Source organism: Protopterus annectens, chromosome 1.part0 (assembly GCF_019279795.1).
Source record: "Protopterus annectens isolate FY-2018-M chromosome 1.part0, PAN1.0, whole genome shotgun sequence".
Taxonomy (NCBI): domain Eukaryota; kingdom Metazoa; phylum Chordata; order Ceratodontiformes; family Protopteridae; genus Protopterus; species Protopterus annectens.
In genome coordinates this window covers 1,223,236,331-1,223,258,059 of record NC_056725.1, presented here as the reverse complement: position 1 = coordinate 1,223,258,059, position 21,729 = coordinate 1,223,236,331, and the positions used below count along the sequence as shown (strand labels likewise).

Sequence of the window (21,729 nt, the reverse complement as noted above, 5' to 3'; positions counted from 1 at the left end):
ACAGGAATTGCAATATGAAGCGAGGGAAAACGGGTCTATATCACCACATAGAATGGTGACAACTTCGAACACCATTTGTTCGAACTGAAAAATCCGAAAACCCTAAACAGCAAACTCACGGAACAGCAATTTTTTTCCCAGGGCAAAATAATCGCTGCTCCGTGAAAAAAAAATTCACAACTTTAAAACAAACTGAAGTGGGGGGCTGTGCCCCCCACACCCCCCCCTACTTAAATATACCAACTCCAAGATCACACTACAGTGGAGGAAATAGCAAAGCCCTGAATACGGCCCACCAATTTTTTTTCCTGGGGGAAAAAGTCGATGTTCCATAGCGGTTTAGGGCTTTCGGACTTTTCGGTTCAAACAAAGGGCATTCAAACTTACCACCATTCAATGTGGTGATATAGAACCGGGAAAAACAGGCTTATAGTATATTTAAAGAGAAATTCAAGGAAGAAAATTTGATAGAAGTAAGGAATTAAGTGAAGAAGGGAGAGTTAAGGATGTATCTTCTTCTTTCGGCTTTTCCCAGTTAGGGGTTACCACAGTGGATCACCTGCCCGCTTATGATTGGCAGTGGAGTTTTACGGTGATGAGGTACCAGCCCAGCGCCCAACCTTCCACAGAAGGCACACACATGCACATACTCACACCTAGGGCCAATTTAGAGTGTCCAATCCACCTACAGCATGTCTTTGTGATGTGTGAGGAAACCCACGCAACCACAGGGAGGACATGCAGACTCCTCACAGAAGGCACCCCAGCCGAGGATCGAACTGGAGAACCTCTAGCTGTGAGGCGGCAACGCTAACCGCTACACCACTCTGGCCACAATGAATGAAAAGGTACTTGTTCTTAGGTAGGTACTAGGCTATTGGCCCTAGGGCCTATATAAGCCTAGCCAAAAAGGTACCCTGGCTTTCGCCACCCAAGAAAATTATATTCCTGTGCCCCTGTCAAGCAGCGCCACAGAAGTGATCCCCAGGGTGAATTTCCTATTTCCCATCCAATCATCAAGATTTTTCGTGAATACTGCTAATGAGAAGCTTTGTTTGACATAGATAGGTAGTCTGTTCCAGAGTATGGGAAGTCTCTGGGACAGCAAATAACACCTTTCACATTAGTTCACATTTAGGGATTTAGATTATCCTGGTTTTAAGTAATAACAGAGACAGATTTTAGCTAGAAGTCTTTCAGAATGATCTTGAAAGATGAGAGGGAGGGTACTGACCAGATAGCTACAGGTAAGGAGTTCCAGGCCTTAGCAATCTTGTATGAGTGCAGACAATGCTCAGCAGATCTGATAGGTTTGTGGATAGACAGGAGTTTTTGGTCACTGGATTGCAGTGACCACCTGGGAACATAGTTGTGTAGAATGTTAGTGGTGGACAGGCAGATGGATGCTGGATAATTTATTGGTGGTAAGAAATTGTGTATGTTAGTTGATAAGACAGTTCTAACCAATTTAGGGTTTTCAGTGCTATACAGTGGTGGGTTCTGAAAGGGGTATTTGCTACAAATTAGCAACAGGTTTTAGTTTTTGTGAAGCCTGGAGGTTAGTAAGGATGGGAGTACCATAAAGAAATGTGGGAAGGAAAAGTGGCAAGTATAGTTATAGTTGCATCAGTGAGAACGTTTTTGGCTCTGTATAGCATCCCTAGTTTTTTATGAGTTTTTCTTATGCATTTTTGTATATGCAGGCCAAATGTAAGATTATTGATTATCATCCCTAATAATTTGCTATGAGAAGTGACTTCAGTGGTTGTCACTTTAATGGTTGTGAATATTATTCTTCTGTGCCTAAATAGTCAATTTAGTCAAGTTCGTTTGCAGACATGCCAAGTCGTTAACAAATGTAATCAGTTTATCCATTTTCACGTCATTTGCATACAGACTATAGAACACCTCAGATGAAAAAGGTAAATCTGAAAGATACAACTTAAACAAGTGTGGGCTTTGGACAGATCCCTGTGGGACACGTTGACTCTAATCTAGTATTGCACCTGTAAAATTGCTGAGTGTTGTTTGCCATGTTCTATTTGTAAGTCATCAGCTGTTCATCTTCAAGATTATATTAATATCCAGTTATTCTGAATTATTGATTAGTGTTTTGTGCATGACCCTATCAAATGTTGAAGTGAAATCTACATAAATTGCATCACAGTACAATTTTTCATTTTATCTATTTTTATATTATTATAGGACATTGTGTTAAAAGTAATTATTGATCTATTTTCAATGAATGAATGCTGATAATATGGTTTTAAGTCCCAGCCTTTCCAATTTTGACATAAATGTATCCAAAATAGCCTGCATTATTTTTCCATAACAAAAAAGTAAACTTACAGATCTATATGATGTTGGGTTTGTCCTATTCCCCTTGCCCTTAAAGTTGGGTTTATCAAGTGCATGTCTTCAGTCTTGAGGAATCTCTCCATACTTAATTAACCTGGCGAATAACAAATGCAATGGTACTGTGTAAGTTCATGTTGAAATGTTCATGCAAGAAATGCTTGCATTCATTGACTTTGGTGGTCTATACACTCCAGTAATTCTAATCTGTTCCAGGGTTGTCTTTATTGTCACAGTTGCACAATCTTCAGGATTGGTGTCATCATCAAACATAATAATCACAGGTCTTATAACAATTTTTTCATTTCCATAACACCTCCACCTGATTTTTTTTGTTAGAATGTATAGGTTCATAGGTAGGTACTAGGCTATCTTCCTGAGGGCATTTATAAGCCTAGCCAGAGAGTGTCGACTTTCGCCACCCCATTGATTAATTAACTGAGCCTCTGTCAAGCAGAACCAATGAAGTGATCCCAGGGGTATTTTCTGTTACCCATCCACTCGTCAAGGTTTCTCTTGAAGAGTGTTAGTGAGGGTCTCTGCCTAATGTAGTTAGGAATTTTGTTCCAAAGCATGGGGAGTCTCTGTGACAGGAATCTATCTCTCCAGCATGTTCTATTTATTGTTGTGATGAGGTTTAGCTCACTAGAGTTCGTGGCTCGCAGTGACTGGATTTCTTTAGGTGGAGCATGTCCATCAATTCGGAGTTGGACATGGCTTTGTAATTCAGGCAGAGATCACCTCTGAGTAAGCGATATGCCACTGAGTACAGCCGGAGTTTTTTCAGTCGGTCTGCATAGGACATATGTTTGAGACCAGTAATCCGCTTGGTGAGGTACTTTTGTAGTCTTTCCAGCTGTTGGAAGTGTCTTGTGAGGTACATCCCAAATGGGGCATTATACTCTATGATGGGTCTGATGAGTGACGAGTAGAGGGGCACTATAACCTCTTTATTTCTAGATGCGAACCCTTTAGTAATTAGATGGGCCACATAGAAGGATTTCCTAACTACTTTGGCAATATGATTGTCAAAGGAGAGATTACTATCTACCTGGGTCCCCAGATCTCTTATTACCTCTTCTGTATTAAGGGGGCTGCCAACTATGTGGTAATTTGTGGGTGTTTTGTTTTTCCCAAATGGGATGACTATGCATTTTTTGGCATTTAGCTTGAGGCCATGACTTTGACACCAGGTGTCCATCTCAGTAAGGCCTTTTTGGAGGATGTCCGTGTCAGCCAGAGAGTCAGTTATGGCTCCCAGTTTGCAGTCATCGGCGAACTTGGTTAGCCATAGTCCTCCTGTGTTTGCCTGTACTTCTGAGAAGTATATGCTGTTCTGAGAAGTAGTATGTTGCAGTAAAATTATTTGTACCATGACAGAACTGGTTTCAAGTCATTGGTCTTCAACCATGTATCCAAAACAATAACAGAATCAATAAAAATAAAATATTACTGATGCTCCTAGCAGTAACAACCAGCATAGATAAATCAAAGTTTGCTGTCCATGAACTGATAAATTTCTGACCTGGCAAAAAAACTGACTTATGTTAGTCCAATATTGTAATATAGCTGTTGCAAAAATTATCTTCCCTTGTGTTGACAAGTGAACTCCATCCTGTCTGAATACATGTGTGTCCAAAATTAGGCTTGGAAGTTCTACATATTTCCATTTTTTTAAATGGGCCATTTTATCATGTAAGTAGTTATCCCCAAATGTTTTCATTCACGCTGACCTGACTCTCATTTCTAGATGTGATTTATAAAAACACTGTCCTAGCACCTGTACAAGCTATGCTGTCTAAGAGGGCAGCAAGTTCCCTAATAACAGTCAGTGAGTCCTTGCAGATGAGATTATTTGTACCAACATGAATCAAAGCATCTCCATACTTCCTTACGTTAAAACATTGTAATGCCATACTCCTGACAAGTGTAACACTATTTTTTGCTCGTCATCCTCTTTGCAAATACTGCAAATGTACGTAACTGTTCTACTAATAACTAATTTCCAATTAGTGGTATATCATTTCGGACCACATCTGAAAAGTCTCACTCTTCTAATTCAGTAATGTCTGCTCTATCTATTTTTTACAAAAGATCAATTTTCATCACAATTAGTCTTATTAATGTCACTGTTTTCACTGATCATTTCTTTTGTGAACATAATATTGTCATTATTCTACTCTTTTCTCTTGCAGCAATGCTGTTTAATCCTTCTGAGTTCAATCTAGATATCTTCCTTTTAGCCTGTCCCTTGCCTCTTTTTTCCTACATTCTCTACTGGAAAAAAAATATTTTCTGCAGTGAAACTTTTGTGGTTGAACAATGTTAACATCCCTTCCCTAAAATCTTTCTGTTATGTAAAAAACAGTATCATATTTAGTATATGTTCTCTTTGCATTATAGGGATAAATCAGTTTCTTTATCATGCTAGTTATTTGTTGTGAACTTCTCCCATTCTTTCATTTTTTTATTGTTTTCTACATGCTTTGAATCATCAGATTGCTGAATACTTGTGTCCTGAATTCCAAAGTTGCCATAGGTAGGATCATGTTTAATAGGGAATAAGTGATCTTTACTGGCAGAGGAGTCTTCCTTTCCTCAATATATACTATTTGCACTTTGCCTAATACAGTTTATGTCATCATCCCAGTCACCGATGTATGTAAGAACAGTTTTCCAAGTTGTGCCAGCTGCAAAGTGCAGTCATCTTCAATAAGTCTATATTTACTATTAAAAATAGTAAGCAAATCTTCCAGCTTTTGACATGAGGAACACAAGACTCCATCCAATGTTATCTGCGATTACCTTTATTTTTACACAACATTTAGTACACTGGCAGGATACTTAAAGCATCCATTCTCAGCTACAAACAGTTAAAGAATTTTAAAAGAATAAAAATGAAATCAGTTACAACAGAATTCAAAGAAATGAAAACAATTAATAAAGTCAAATTAATTGAAGAAATAATGCAAACAACGTGCAAATAAATATTGAATTAAGTACACTGAGCTAACCTTGTACAAGGGCCTAAGTAGTGCATAATGTATTCACTAAACTAAAACAGGCAAGCCTTCATCAGCATACTCATTCACAGGTAATTCAGTGGATTCTGGAGAGTAGGGAGGGAGAGGTGAAGAAGAAAGGTGTGCTTGGTCACCTGTACAGTTGCTTCAGTCACACTAAATCGCTGGATGACCTTTATGTAACATCTTCACTCTCGCTCGCAGTCATACCTCATTATAACAGTAAAAGTCAGATATAAAAAATAAAATATAAATCAAAGTAAATCCTCTCGTACCAAACAGTTGCACGGTAAATCACAAAACAACACTAGATGGTTTCAGATAAACTATGGATTGTCCTGTCTACAGTCTGTGAATTTATTGCTGACTAGGCTCCTTGGGATGCTCAAGTTTGTCAACAATCTATTTATTTCTTCCAACAATGAGGGAGGCTATCATCCGGTACATAGTCCCCATGACTCTGCTGAATCTCTGCATCTTATTGCAGACAGCAGCAGTCGCAGAGGAAGAAGAAACCTTCTCAAAGACAAAGGAGGGCCTTCAGGTATCATGCCATCTAGCCTTCTACAGCTGTGTTGTCTAAGACTTGAAGGATATTTACTCTTCTTTCTGAAACCCTGCAGCAGAAAAAAATGAGCTCAGAAACCAAGCTGCCTTTCCAGACGTCCTCAGTGAAAGATAGACTGTGCTCCTCAAAGGAATGGTCAGTACATCTTCTTAGAGTAAGACCAGGGATTTATTCCCAGCTATTCTTTGTTTCTAAAGAGATGGAAGTTTTTTTTTTCTCATCCCAGTTACTTGCTGTTTCATTGAGCTCCAGTTTTCAAGATTATCCATTGGGTCTTTCCCTTTGTTCTACAAGATGTGATGTCACTGGACATGATGGATATATTTTGACACATTATTATATGAGAGTGTTACAGGAGATTCTTTCAGATCACCCTGAGGGCACTATTGTGCTGCAAATGATATAATGGTAGCTTTTCCAGTGACAGAACAATGTGTTTTAAGCGTCATGTTTAGCGTCTGGTATTAATTTACCTCACCCAGTATGGCTTGAGGGTAAATTAGTTCTCTGACTGTGGTATACCTGTAAAGGTCTTGGATCAGCTCTGTTCTCTTCGGTTATTGGCTGCCCTTTCGCCATTCTAAGTTCTTTGTACTTTTTCTCACCCAAGAAGGTTATTGATTTCCTCAACTGAAGTGCATCTATGAACATCAAAGGACATTCCTTTTCTGTTATTAGCTACCATTTCACACTGTGTTCTGTGAACTTTTCATTCATGATTACTGGATCCCCTGACTGAGGTACAACTTTGAAGGTCAAGGAATGTACCTGCTCTTTTATTGGTCACCCTTTTATAATCAGTGCCCTGTCAGCCTTTGACCTAAGAAGGTCACGGAGTTCCTGAGGTATACCTATGAAAATCAAAGAGCATACCTTTTTTATGTTATTGGCAGCCCTTACACATGGGTGCCAAGTGAAATTTTCACCCATGATTCATCAGGTTAGAAAGAGGATACACCATCAGATATAAATTTCTATAAATAAAAGTTACTTTTTATTTTACCTACCACTCTATCATTTCTGTCTCTTGCCCACTGAAACCACTGCCCCTTGATGTCTACATGTCATATCTCTTATTCTTCCTTCCCTTGTATATATAAAAGTAGCTGTCTCTCTAATAGTTCGTAGTCTATGAAAGGCAGCTGTTTGTCTCAATATATACTTCAATTGCCTAGAAAAGAAAGTGTAATCTTTGATTTGTTTCTTCCTGATTTCTACGCAGATTTGATTTATGCATGTCTTCCTCTTCTGTATTGTACTATCCCTTTATCTGATCAAAATTGTTCTGATGTGGTTCTTACATCTCGTGTGTATCTATCTATATATATATATATATATATATCTCTATATATATATATATATATATATATATATATATATATATATATATATATATATATATATATATATATATATATATATACATGCACATATACACACACCTATATATATATATATATATATATATATATATATACACACACACACACACACACACACACACACACACACACACCTACACACACAAATATACACAGACATATCCATATGTATCACATTTACACACACACACGCACACACATACATTTATTTTTACATTCATACCCATTATTCAGTGGCATTCAGTAAAATAATCAGTAATTATTTTACCTTATGTAACAAGATAAATTATCCAACTTGTTCTGTGGTAAGTATATCAGTCAGTGTAAGTACTGTATTTGATGAATGGAATCCAAAATTATTAATCTCCCTTTTCTGTTTTGATCGTGTTCCACTCTTTTACTTTGAATACTGTTTTCACTTCAGTATTTTCATCTACTTCCATTAAAGACCACAAGGTGGAAGCCTGAAACCATGTCTTAGCATTGTGATGAACAATTGTTAAAGTACCCTACAGTTAAAAAAAAATCAAATGTAATATTCACTAGTACTCTTAATAGTATACTTACTACTTCCTTCCTAAAGCTTAGACTGTTAATATTTAATTAACAGTTCTCTGCTCCCTCAATCCCTTTACCTGTTTTTCTTTAATGTCCTTTATCCACCGTGATTCAAACATATTGCCTGTCCCTCCCAGTCCTTCTGTTATCACTCGTTATTTTGTCATCCTCATTTTCTAACACACATAATCTTTGACGTAATATGTAATATGTTCTTGCCCATTCTTTTTTCCTTTAATTATTCTGCGCCTCATAGGCTTCTTAAAACTGTGTACACTGCTTCTTCTTTTAGAGCTTGATTGCTTTATTTCAGCCTGATTTTTGTCTCTTTCTGTCTGTCCTCTACTTTCCATTTGACCTTCCAGTTTATGTCTTAGTTTTTTGTATCTTTACGTCATACGTTTGTATCCTTTTGACCCCCTGTTTCTCTGTTATGTCTACTCTACACATGTTTTTTCTGTCTGGGTCAGATTTCATCCCATTCTTTTCTCCTCTTCTGTTTTATGTCTCTGTCCTTCTCTTCCATCCTGTTTTGTTCACTTTCCATAGTTGTTGTGTCCCTCAATCATACAATGGGTAATTTGCAAGCCCCTCTTCCCCTTTCTTCTTGTAAACTGTTTATATTCATGCTAGGTAACCAGGGGTATCATTTACAGTTCTAAACGTGTGGCGGATATCTCTGCCTAGTATGAGGATGTCCATCCTTACCTGCAGAACTGATGTCATCAGGTGTTAGGCAGATTGCCATCTGACATTTTTGAAGACTAGCAAACCCCTCTGTTTTACATTTAATACTTTGTATGTGGGCGACCTTCCACTTAAGATGAGTTTGTTGTACTAGCAGCCAACTGCTGTAGAGAAATGGCCCCAGCCTGCAAAAATCTTTTTTTGGTAAAATTGTCCTATTTCACATCTGTAAATTACCTTTTTTGCTCTTCAGAAATTTTGTTTATATATCTGATGTTTGCATCAGACAACTCAGTGTTTCTACAGATTTTCCCTAATTCTGTTAAACATTCCATCATGCACTATCTTACCTGTCCCTCCTCTAATGTTTTAGTGTGGTTCTTGCATTATCTTTTGATGCTCTTATTTAAACAAACAAATACAAATGAACTGTGGCTGTTATTATTATGTCATTGTTGGGATTCCTGTTTCTAAGATTTGTTCTTACAGTATTTCTATTTGTTGACTGTGGCATATGCATTGACGCCGTACAAATGTGGAAATAAAATTCCACTACAGGACAGATGTATTGACTGCCTCTCTTGTCTTGTAGAAAAGTGTAATGTATCTAAATGTGATATTTGTCAGCCATTCTTTAAAAAGGTAGGAATAAGTTAAATATTTTCTCATGTGGAGCTGCCATTGCCTTTACACTAAAGGAGGTTTTGGAATTAAGGCATTTGATGTCACTTAAAAATGCTAAGGTCATTGTGGTTGTATCTGGTTAACTTAAATATCAGAATAGGAAGCTTGATAGTAGGTCTGAAAACCACAGACCATGATCTTAGGATCCTAATGCTGACCCATCACCTCTGAGGACATGAGTGAAACACACATGTAAGGGAATGTACACTGACTCACCAGTAGAGTCATCCATGACTTATGCTGATGACAAGGAAGGATAGTGTGGATTCTTCTCCATCCTCTTAGATTACTCCAAATTTGGCAAAATGTTAGAGTTGAAAAGACAAAGGGAGATGGCCCAGTCATCTAGTGTCCTTCTTCCAAAAGACTTTGCATGACGATTTTAGAAACCTCCAGACATTATCTTAGGTGGTTGTCTAATTGGGCCGAATGTTGAAATTGGCTACCAGTACAGCTTTGGAACATGTTAGATACTTTAGAGCCCATACTAAGGAAAGCTGACAGGATCCTGTGACTCTAAATATTGGAGCTGTTGATCAGAGACTCCAAAAACCAACTTGTTTATGTCAACAGCAGCCCTTAAAATGGCTCCAGACTCAGTTCCCTTCAGTCCTTTACCCTGCTAAGAAGACCAGGGAGATGGGCTGATTTAGAAAGTGAGTTTATGCATTGTCCACATTTTTTTCTGTGGGCCATAAACTAAATGTCTCATAAGATTAGGCTCCAACAAAAGATAAGATGCACGATCACTGAATCAGATGCCAGAAAGAATGCAAAAAAAAGGCACAGTTGCAGTTGACAGTAGTATCCTCCATAATAAACCTCAGCATGAGAATGGTATGCAACTTTGCTGTGGATTTGGACCAGGTGGCGAACTCTGGTATTGCCATGCATTGACATACCTGAGCTCCTGCTAACTAATTTTTATAAAGGCACCAAGGCAATTCTTTTAAATTTACACTTTCTGTATACCACATTTTTTTTGGACCTGATGCCTTGTCACAGCTGGAGACTATGGCTAAGGAAAACAAAATTCTCTTCCTTTGGTATAAAATTTCAGACTATTCAATGCATCTTTTCAAGGACAATGTGAGGCCAACAGCTTGTTTTGTTTTGTTTAGGAGTGACCATCGGTGGCAAAATCAGATTTTTCTAAGGTATCATATTTTTTGTGTTTACTTTTAAAACCACCCAGAGGTTGGGGTAATTGGCTACAACAGGAAAGCCATGGCCCAGCAGCAGTAGTATTCTTGAGAAATTACTTGTGTCTCAGTTTGGAGTCAGGGGTCTACTGTCCCTCCTTGTATCTGTGTGGCTGGCTGTCACACACAACTTGTGGCTATAGTCAGTAATTAACAGAGGGTATGCAGTCCCATTCCACACTTGTACACAGCTGTACTTCCTCCCCTTGCTAGACATCCCATCCTATCAGAAAAGTGCAGTAAAGAAACCGGTCTTGAACCTGCTACAAAAAAAGTCTCCAAAAGAACTGACTGTATTAGAGTACTATTCCTTTTTTGTTCTTGTACAAAAGGAAACAAGGGACCTCATACTCATTCTAGGCTTAAGCAAGCTAAACGCCTTCATACCAAAGGAAACCTTTCGGATTGCCACACTGCAATCCAACATTCCTTGTCTGTCAGAAGAAGATTTGGTGTTCTGTTTGCCCCTCTTTGACATCTGTGTTCATACAAAACTATCTAAGAAACCAAATAGATGTCTGTGTTTCTGGTTAGGAGACAGTTTATTACCAATTCAAAACTGTTCCACTTGGTCTCACTATGTTCCTCAGGATGTTCACCAAATTCTTTAGCTGCTGCAAATCAGATTTTGCAGGGACTGAATACGGTTTCCTCATTGAATAGGCTAATCTTTGCCCAGGAGTCCTTGATCAGTCTATTTCACTTGCTAGGGATCACAGAAAATACTGCAAAAATCTAACCTGGAGCAACCTTAGCTGTTCACATTCATAGGCTGCATTCTGGGTGCACTTTCATGCAGTCACAAATCACTTATGTGACTTATGGCACAATTCCTATTGTTCTCTTTGCCATATTTTATTTGAATGTAATTTAGTGAACCTTAAGAGTGAAGTGGTAATGAATCTGAGATCCAATGCTGCTATATATCACAATATCCAGACTCATGCACGGTGGTGGTTGCACACACAAAACTGACAGTTGGTAGCTTGGTTCAAATCTCTACACCTTTAGTGAGTGTCACCATTGATACTTATGACTTAATGTGGGGGGGAATTGTCAGGAGCATGACTGCCCAATGTGTCTAGTAACATCTTGAGGCCAGCTGCACATTAGTGTGTTGGAGATCAGGACAGTTCTTCTCAAACTTCAGCTTTGCATAACTTCCTACATCAGGCTGTTATAGCCATTCGCATTGACAAAATGTCAGTGGTCTGGTATGTCAACAAACAAGAGAGAACCTAGTCCTACTCCTTGAGCTGGAACACAGTAAGGGATTGGGGAAAGGGTTTTGTTGACCAATCACTTCTGATACCATTACAGGAGAAACCAACTCATTGTGCACAGGCTGAACCACTACTTTCTGTTGCCATGCAGGTGGTCTCTCTGAACCTTGGTAACATGGAAGTTTTTCTTAGTAGGGGGAAAGTTGCCATACCCTCTTTGGATCCAGAACCTTCGCCAAGTACAGAAGCTTTCCTTCCTCTTATTCCTTCGCTGTAGGAGTACTGCACACACACTGCCATCCAGAAGTGGCATGTGGGACTTCTCTGTTTCTTCCCCAATTTTCTCTGATATTGAGGTTCATACAGAAAGGCAGACACCACAAGCCCATGGTCATTCTCATATTCCCACTTTGGCCTCAACAGTTCTGCTTCCCCTCGCTAATGAATCACCTATTAGAAAAGACTGCTTGACTGTGGCCCTTCAAGACCATACTTTCCTGTCCCTTAGCTAATCTTCGGCTGGATCCCCACTGCATCTAACTGCTTGGTTTCTGCAGTTGTGGTAGTGACCAGGCATTCTTTCTGTTTGTTCAGGGTAGTACGGCCTCTCTCATCTGCAAAGTACGGCCTGTCTCATCTGCATAAAAAGCCAGTATCAGGAAAACATGCAAGAGTAAATCATTTGGTCCTTGTATAGAAAACTAAACTTGCATGCTGCTCTTATTTCATCAGCTTTGACTTAGCAATTGCACCTTTTGACACAGGTCTCAGTTAGTTTGCTGTAAAAGTACACTTGGCTGCAGTATCAAACTCTCATCAGGGCTAAAACTCCATGTCCTTGGCATCTTTAGAAGTATGTAAAGCCTTTTTAAAGTGTACCTTTCTTTTTATATCTTCTTTCATTGAGCCTGTTCCATGATGATATTGTATTCTGCAATGGAAAAACTCACACTTTGAAGCCTCTTTGAAACTGCTTCTTCTGCAATCTTAAAATATTTATCTTGAAAACCCCTTTTCCTAGTCACTGTTACTTCAGCCATAAGATTTTTAGAGTTACAAACTTTAGCAGGTACAGGCAAGGCAAGTAGTGCTGCTTTGTCAGCACAGTGGCATCCAGAGGCATAGCTGACTTTTTTAGTGTCTGGGGCTGATCTGTGTACAAGTGTCCTACCTCAACAGCTCTTCATTTGAAGAGCAAAAAAAAAAAAAAAAGAAAGGAAGAGAAAAGAAAACCACATCTGATGGCGGGTGGTCCTAAAATACTGGAGCCAAAAGAGGTAGCCAGATACACCCCCTCCCTCCTGCTCCAGCTGTTCAGTGGAAGAGCAGAAAAAACAAAAGTCTGCAGTGTCATGGCTGTTGCTTCTAATATGCAGGAGCCAACCAGGTCCTGTTTCTGTATTCCACTCCCTGTCCCTTCTGAATTGAGGGGCAATTAAAATAAATAAGTAAACTAAATAAAGTCCATGATCAGTTACCTAGGGTTCCTGAAATACAGTAACCAGTAAGGTCCCATTTCAGCACCCTTTTCTCATTCCTTTTTCCTCAGACTTCATTTGAAACAAAAACAAGCCCTTTTTGTTTTCTTTCAAATTGTAGCAAACTGCTTCCTGCTACACTTTATGCACTACAGCTGTCAGATTTTTTTTTTTTGGGGGGGGGGGGGAACGGGACTTTTTTTCTTATAAACTGTGTCAAACTGCTTTCTTCAAATGTTGCAAGAAGTTCTACAGTTTTTAAAAAAATAAACATCTTTTGTTTTCTTTTCTTTTAAACTGTAGCATAATGTTTGCTGCAAATGTACCAAGCAGTTGCTAGACTAGAGTTTACACCACACACAGAGTGCTACAAGCACATAGGTCTGACAGCATATGCAATACCAGTTTTTAAAAACTGATATGCACTAAAGAGCAAACGAGATCAGATGGATGATTTTGCTGCATAACACTTTGCACCTGGGGCAGTTGCCTTCTTCTCCCGACCATAGCTACACTACCGGTGTCATTCATTGGTCACAAGCGGTGTGAAAAGTAGCTGCAGACCCCATAACAGTAAGTATACCCAGTAGAGCACAGTCGCATCCAGAGGAAGAGCTGGCCTTTTTAGCACCTAGGGCTGATTCACCTCAACAGCTCTTCATTTAAAAAGCAAACATAAAAAAGAAAGAAGGAACAAAAGAAAGAAAGAAAGATGTCTGTGATCTGGTGGCTGGTGCTTTTGAAATACAGAAGTCAAGCAGGTAGCCCGATACGCGCCCCTGTCATCCTGCCCAAGCTCTTCATTGGAAGAGAAAAAACAAGCAAACAAAAAAGGTCTGCGATGTCATGGCTGGCATGTCTAATATGCAAGAGCCAGCCAGTCAACCAGGTCCTGTTTCTGCATCCTACCTCTGCCCCTTCTCAGCTGAGGGGCAATTAAAAAAAAGAAAAAAGTCCACTATCAGGTACCTCGGGTTCCTGAAGTAGAGCAGCCAATCTGGTTCCGTTTCTGTTCCCTGTCCCTGACCCTCCTTCCTCAGCCTTTAGCTGAAAAAAAAAAGAATGAAAGAAATCTTTTTTTTCTTTTAAACTGTAGCACTTCGTACACACCAAGCAGTTGCTACAGTTTATATTCCACACGGTGTGCTACAACACTCAGATTTCAGGTGAGAACATTAAATATTTTTTTTCTTTGAAATTGCACCAAATGGCTTGCTACAAATGTAGTAAGGAGTTGCTACAGTTTAAACCACAAAAGGATCACTACAGCCTTCGGGTTTTAAAGGAAAAAAAATATGTTTTTTTTTTTCTTTTAAATTGTAGCAAACCATTTGCTCCAAATGTAGTCCATACGTGCTGCAGTTTAGACCACATATGGAGAGCTACAGAGCACAGGTTTGATCGCAAATGCATTAATAGGTTTTAAAAGCTGGTATGTACTTGAGTGATTGCAATTAGATGGTTGATTGTGCTTCTTAACACTTTGCACCAAGGTCAGTTGCCCCCTTCATTCTGCCCTAGCTACTCTACTGGTTGCAACCCTAGGTCATAAGCAGCATGAAAAGTAGCTGCAGACACTGTAAAACAGTAATATAACCCAGTACATAGTTAGACATTTGGCAGGCATACAGAAAAAAGGTCATAAAATACATAAGCAAAACCAATGCAGTTGGTGAGACAGCATCCCTTGGCAACTATGTGAGGCACTGGCTGAGCAGGCAGAACAGACAGTAATGTATAGCAGACAAAACAGGGGCACACTGTGAACAGTCGCACAGAACACCCTGACACACAAGCAAAGTACTTGCCATAAAGAATATAAACAAAGAATATAGCCTCAAACGATAAAGCAACCAGAGCAAAAAGAAGCAAATGAGAAAAAACACTGTCGCACTGGATGTAACAGCAGAATGTCCAATTTATTGTAAGTAAGCGCTTTCAAGGGTTCACCTCTTCATCAGACTTAGATAAAAATGACTTAAAACAACCACATTAAATAGTATTCCAATTAACATTAATTATTTCAATTAAAAACAATTAAATTATTTAAAGCCATACTTAACATTTTTAAAAACATCACAGCATACATAAACTAAAAACTAGTATCTCAACTGTCTTGCTTTCAGGAAAGGTTTAATGGAGACCATATTATTCAAACCAGGCGCTTTATCAGTGCGCAGTAATATAATCCATTTTTGTTCAGCCGCCTCAGTAATATTCCTCATATCTCCTCCCCTTTTTCTGACTATAAGTATTTCCAAGACCAGAACCTTAAACAGGCTCACTATCTTCCTTCTTGATGGGCATAGCCAAGGCACTGCTTTCCTTTTTATTTCTTATATCCCTCATATGTTCAAGTATCCTGTCTTTGAACTGTCGATTAGTCATGCCAATATAATATGAAAAACATTTGACACAATAACTCAGATATATTATATTGACTGTTTTATAGTCAGCATACTGAGAGGGCTCTATTCTGAAGCCTAGCTTAGGGCGTACAAAGGTAGTACCTGTGTGTATATATGCAGAGGCAGTACAACTCCTGCATGTATATGTACCTACTCTAGCTGATCTAAGAGTAGTCCTATTTAAACTAGATTTATAACAAAGATGGTTCTTTAGGGTCTTATTATTTCAAAAGCTAAACTTAGGTTTGTCTCCTACTATCTCCTTCAACCCATCCAATGTAGAGAGTACATTCCAGTTCTTATTAATGACATTGCAGATCATATTTATATTACTAGCATATGTCAAGAGTAATTCTGAAATCATTACTACTCTCATTAGTGATCTGTCGTAGCATCTCACTACTCTCAACAACACTACCTACATGTGGGTCGCATACTGTTGCATTGTTGGTAAAGTATGGTTTACACCTACCATGTCGATCTTTCCATGCCTCTTTAATGCGCCTGTCTATAGCTTTACTTTTATAACCCCTTTCTATAAAATCCAGTTTAAGGGACTCTAGAGTTGAATTCAGCTCTGCATCATCATTATTTAATCTCATCAACCTGACCACCTGTCCTTTTATTATATTATGTTTGCAATGGTTTGGGTGCATACTTCTGTTGTGCAATAGGTTATTCTTTCTAACTGGTTTCCTATACAAACTAGTTTTAACAGTATTGAATGAATTCCACCTGTTGTAAACTATAGCTGTATGTGAATCTCAGAAAATCAGTGGTCGTATTGAGATAGTGGATAAACTCTCTTAATCTTGTCTCAGTTCCTTGCCATGATAAAAAAATATCATCCACAAATCTAGTATACCACAAGACAGAGTTGGCATAGGTCATATTAGAGAGTATAAACTCTGTTTCCCATTGCACCAGTGAAAGGTTGGAGTAGCTGTTGCCACAGGCTGTGTCCATCGCCACACCAACCTTTTGAATGTAATATTCATCATTGAACATAAAAACATTGTTACTTAAAATAATGTCCAGTAGGCTACAAATCAAGTGTATTTTATCAACCTGAACCCCCTTGCTATGCAATAGTTCACTAATACTATCAATACCCCATTGATTCTGTATGACCGTGAACAGGGATACACTGTCCATAGTAACAAAGTAACATTCAGAATAGTCAGGTTTCCATTTCATTTGTAATAGCTCTAAAAAAGTTTTATTGTCCCTTAGAACAGTCTCACACTCTTCTAATATGTGATGAAAGTTATTTTCGACAAAAATGGATAGGGGTTCCGTAGCCCAGCCTCTGCCAGAGACTATAGGTCACATGGGTGGAGTACTAAGACATTTATGAACTTTTGGCAAACCATATACAATTGGTACCACTGGATGTTCAACTGAGAAGTATTCAAAGAGTGGCTCTGATATCATATTAGTTATTAGTAGATCGAAGATCAGAAATGCTATTCTATCCATAACTCCATCCAGGAGTCGAATGAGAAACCAAAAAAACAAGGAGAATGCAAAGTACGGAGGACTGGAACAGAGGAGGCAAAAGATCCAAACAGGTTTGATTTTTAACACTTCAACGTATGAATTGACTGATGCTCAAAGACCGTTATTGAGCAAAGGGCTCAGCTTTGTACCGGCTAGAAAAGTGCAAATAACTGATGTTCTTAAAGATTTAAGGCTATTTGCCAGGACATTGACATTGCGTGTGTTTTTTAATGATGCAACTACTACTCGATCGATTTTTAAAAGACCCAGTGTGTTTGTTCCACCCAGCAATGCTAGTATTGATACCTTTGTGAAGATCTGTGATAAACAGATCAGGGATAGTTTTGATAATGAAGATGAACATAAACTCTACCACAGTATGTCTAAAGAAGAGTATTATGCACTGAAAGAACTGAGAGAATTAACTTCCATAGAAATTAGACCCGCTGACAAGGGTGGAGAGGTATAGTTATTTTAGATAAGGAGCTGTATCACAGACAAATGTATGTTCTTTTAAGTCAAAGTGATGCCTATGAATGTATATCAGTAGCTACTGTTAAAGCTATTATGGCCAGATCTCTCAGCAGATAGGGCATCTCATTATATAGGATTTGTGAGCTTATAGAACATGACAGGGTTGTCTTGGCCCTGCCCACACATCCTGTTGTTCAGGACCTTAGTACACCACTGGTGTATGTGGTGGAATGGACATTCTGTATCAAGCGTAATGTGGGCAGTTGTATCCTTGTTCATGGCACTGCTGTCTCACAGATTTTAGGCTGCCTATGGCATCTTGCACTGGCCTTCTTGGAGAGGAGTGCAGGATACATCAGGTACAATGCTACATCATCAGTGACTACAAGGTGACAGTCATGAAGTCTGTAAGCAGCCATTTCCAGAGGTCAGCTGTGAACAGATGCAACTTCCACCTTGCACAAATACTGTAGCATCAGTTGTAGTCATGACATCTGTCAGCCATGTTCAGTGTGTATGAAAGCATTTCCATGCATGCTCATTATTTGTTAGTCTTTGCCTACATCCCTCCTTCAAATGTCATCTCATGTGCAATGGATGTCATTTAGAAGCCCCTGCAAGAGATTTCACTGCCTGTGTTGCATTTCTTTGAGAAGTATGTCAAAGGAAAGGCATGGTGCATCAGTGGCAAGGTGGCCCATAAACATTTCCATCCATTCTACCACAACTGCAACGTCTAGAATTTCAGTGGCCTACTTACTGCCTCATTGTCCACCACTCAGGACTTATTAGGATCCTAGTATAGATGCCTGCATTTGCTGCTGTTCAGAAAATGACTTGTCACTGTGGTGATGGTTTCAGAAGGAGCAGGATGGCGTTGATAAGAGTATGTGAGCAACCAGCCTTTGGTGTATCTCCTTTGTTTAAATGGCAGTGTACATTCAACAAGCTAGCTAGGATCCAGAGGGTACTAGGGTAAAGTGGAACATGTGATTTAGCTTTTCTGTTATGTGTTTCGACTCATAATCTCCTTCTGTGACTCTGGATACTCTTCTGTTTTCTGTTCTGTTCCCAATGTGTGCACCTATAAAGAAAGGATTTTCGTTGTGCTCCTGGCTATTAGCATTGCAGTCATGCCAGAAACTCTACAATTTTCCTCAGTTTGAATTGCTTGTGCTCTCCTTTCACTTGTTTCCACTCTTCCATCCCAGACCTGCTTCCTGTTTAGTTTCATCCCTGTGTGATCACAAATGTGGACTAGCATATATGAGCAGCTTCGCTGTTGCGTACTCATGGCTCATAAAGTAGTTGTTTAATGGCTTGCACTTTGGACTGGCTACTGATTACTTTTGCTTGCTTTGCACAGATGTGGAAAAGGTAGTCCATACATAAATACAGCTCTATTAGCAAAATGTAGAGATTTAATAACTTGGGAAAGTTATAAATGCTGACATGCGTAATGCCTGACAACTGCAGTTTTTGTGGCTGGACCTACCATCTAGAGCTGGTGTAATTGTAAATATATAACTTTAAGTTTTTTACTCTTAGCTTACTGTTCTGAGTGCAACATTTCTGACAAGATCTAAGCAGTCTGTTTTAAAAGACTATCACTGTCTTTATTCATCTCTGATTACATACTGTTGGAGAGATCATTGAAATTGCTACACCCAGTGACTACAGCATCTTACAGTACAGAGAGACACAAAGTCATAAAATACCAGGATTTACAGGCAGAAACAAGGGTATTGTGGTAGAAGGGTACCCAGACAGTTCCAATAGTAGTAGCAGCAATGGGTCTTATAAAAAGAATTTACAGTCATACTTAGATATGTTACAGATACATGTAACTCCATATGAATTTTAGGAGGAGTCATTTCTGGGCACATTGCAGGTGTTGTAAAGTGCACTTCTGGCTAACATCCAAGATTGAAACAATACTAATTTCATGAACTTTAATCATACTTTGATTTGGGAATGAGGTCAATTCCCACCATGGTATTAGAAACCCAAAAGACTTGGGAGAAATTAAACCATTGCAGAGCTGTTGCACTTTGTTAATTTTAAATTTCTATCATTTGTACCCTCCAGTTCTGAGGTTCATATTATTCCAGACTTTTGTAAGATTTCCATGTATTTGGCATCCATGTTAGAACCAAAAGCACTATTGGCCTAATGCCCTTGTTTTTGCTGAGAACATTTCCAGATCTTACCACAGACTGCCTGTTCAGTGTCATCTATACCCTGCACCTTCAGAAGAAAAAACACAAGCACAGTGGTAGCCATTTTTGGGCAGTAGTAACTATGGCTGTCTTATGCTAGGGTTTTCTTTGTCGTAGATGATGGGTAGGGCTGCGGTAACTGGATCACTCTCGTGAGTGTCTAGCTGTTCGAGCATTACATGAAACACCTCTGTGGTGAGAGCATTAAATGGTAAACATCTGGTAATGCAATGTTTGTCAACCATGTATTAGAATCCTCCCATTAAATATTTGTCAGACATGTATTAGAGTCCTTCCATTAATATCTTCAGACTGTGTTCGTTTTTTGATCACTCTCCTGATTGCTTAAAGTCCTGTCAGCCAACATTCTGGGTCTGTCCTTATTCCGACTCTCTTGTGATCCCTGTAATGTATAGCTGCTCATTATTTCATTTTCTATCCTCTTCTGCACCCTGGATCTTGCTTTCGAAACTCTCCTGCCCTTTTTTGACACCCTGTTTAGCAGTGGTGCATGTTTCCTGCTTTGCCCTTCCTAACTTCCTTCTTCGTTTTCTAGCTTTCACTGGCTGTGCTTCTTAGTCTTCCTGTTTTTGAATGATCACCATCTAGCAGTGAAACCATAATGGGCTTTGTCTGCTTGTCGATAAGGTTCTGTTTGTTTAGGTGTATTTTTCTGCTTAGTCACCTGGGCGTCTTCTGAAATGGCATTCATTTTCTTGTTAGCACTGTAACAGTTTCTCAAAAAGCTCCTAAATTCACTAGTTTCAGCAACCTTTTCTTCTTGAGTCATTTGTTCTAATCCAAACTTAGGCTTTCTAGCTTTTGTTCAGACCAGAAATCATTCACAAATCCCTTCTCCAGAGCTCCACCATGGGAGCTTGTATGCTTCTACTACCTTATGCCGTGCATTGTGAGATTTCATAGTGTTGTAGCTGAATTCCTTTATAGTAGTTTTCACCTGAGTGACATCCGCCAATCAACAAAATGAAAGAAAATGAAAATAATCAAGAGATTTACAGCGCAACAGCGTAACACCAGCAGGAAGCAAGTGTGGTGGTGTGTGTTTGGGCCTGGGGAGATTCAATTGGAAGGTTTTCTTACAGAAGTTGTTTTTGGAAACAAATACAGAATTTGGTGATTTGTTTACATTTGACTGTTTAAGCACACTGTTAGTGAGCTGATGGGCTAATGTGTGTTTTTAGTCTAATTTTTCAAAATTTGTGCAGTTTGTGAAGTTCAGCTACACAGAGCCCTGCTGATTTTACATATATTTGGCAAGAATGTATGTATCAGTTTGTGCATTACTAGTAATGCCAGGCATGCAGGAAAAATGTGTATAATGAATTAACAAAAAATATCTCGCAGTTTAAATAACAAATGTATTTTTTTTTAGGATCAGTACAGTTTGTTAATAAAATATCAGGGACTAGTCGTAAAGAAGCTTGTGGGAGAGAATAAGAGGTCTGGCCAAGAAGATGAAAGCACAGATAACAAGCAAACTGAAGATGCTGAAGCAGAAGTTGCCCGAAAAGAGATGCTAGAGTTAACACCTGCTGTTAAAGACTTGGTCTTCCGCTCCAGGAAAACCTCCTTAACGGAAGAGTGATCATGTACTTTAAAGTCAGCCATTTGACATGGCCATATTTCATGAAAATAAAAAGTATAATTTTTTAATGTTCAGATGCCTGCCTTGAGTTGCTTGTCTAATGTCTTTTAAATTTTAGTTCCTAAAATATGTATCCTTCCTAGCCAGACCGAACAATCTAGTTTCCATAAGACATACTAACCAGAAAGTATTGGTTAATTTCCAGGTAAAGTCTGAAGGTTTATTTTCATTTTATTGAAAATGAAAGAAGTCCGGCATGTGGCTGCTGGTGATGGCCAGTAGATCCTGCTTTGACAGGTGCTGTTATGAGCTCATTGTTTGATTCTTTTTTTTTTTTGCGCTGTCTCAACAGCTGGATCTGA

General features: G+C 38.9%; 1 protein-coding gene across 2 annotated transcripts in view; it reads left to right on the top strand.

Moving 5' to 3' along the window:
• Window positions 1-21,441, top strand: part of UFL1 (UFM1 specific ligase 1) — a 911,566-nt gene extending 890,125 nt beyond the window's left edge. For both annotated transcript variants that reach the window (XM_044065765.1, XM_044065759.1), the window contains exon 19: window positions 21,155-21,441. In XM_044065765.1, the coding sequence (XP_043921700.1) occupies window positions 21,155-21,367 (213 nt within the window). In that variant the 3' untranslated portion in view covers window positions 21,368-21,441. The remainder of the gene's footprint in view (window positions 1-21,154) is intronic.
• Window positions 21,442-21,729: the final 288 nt, after the last annotated feature.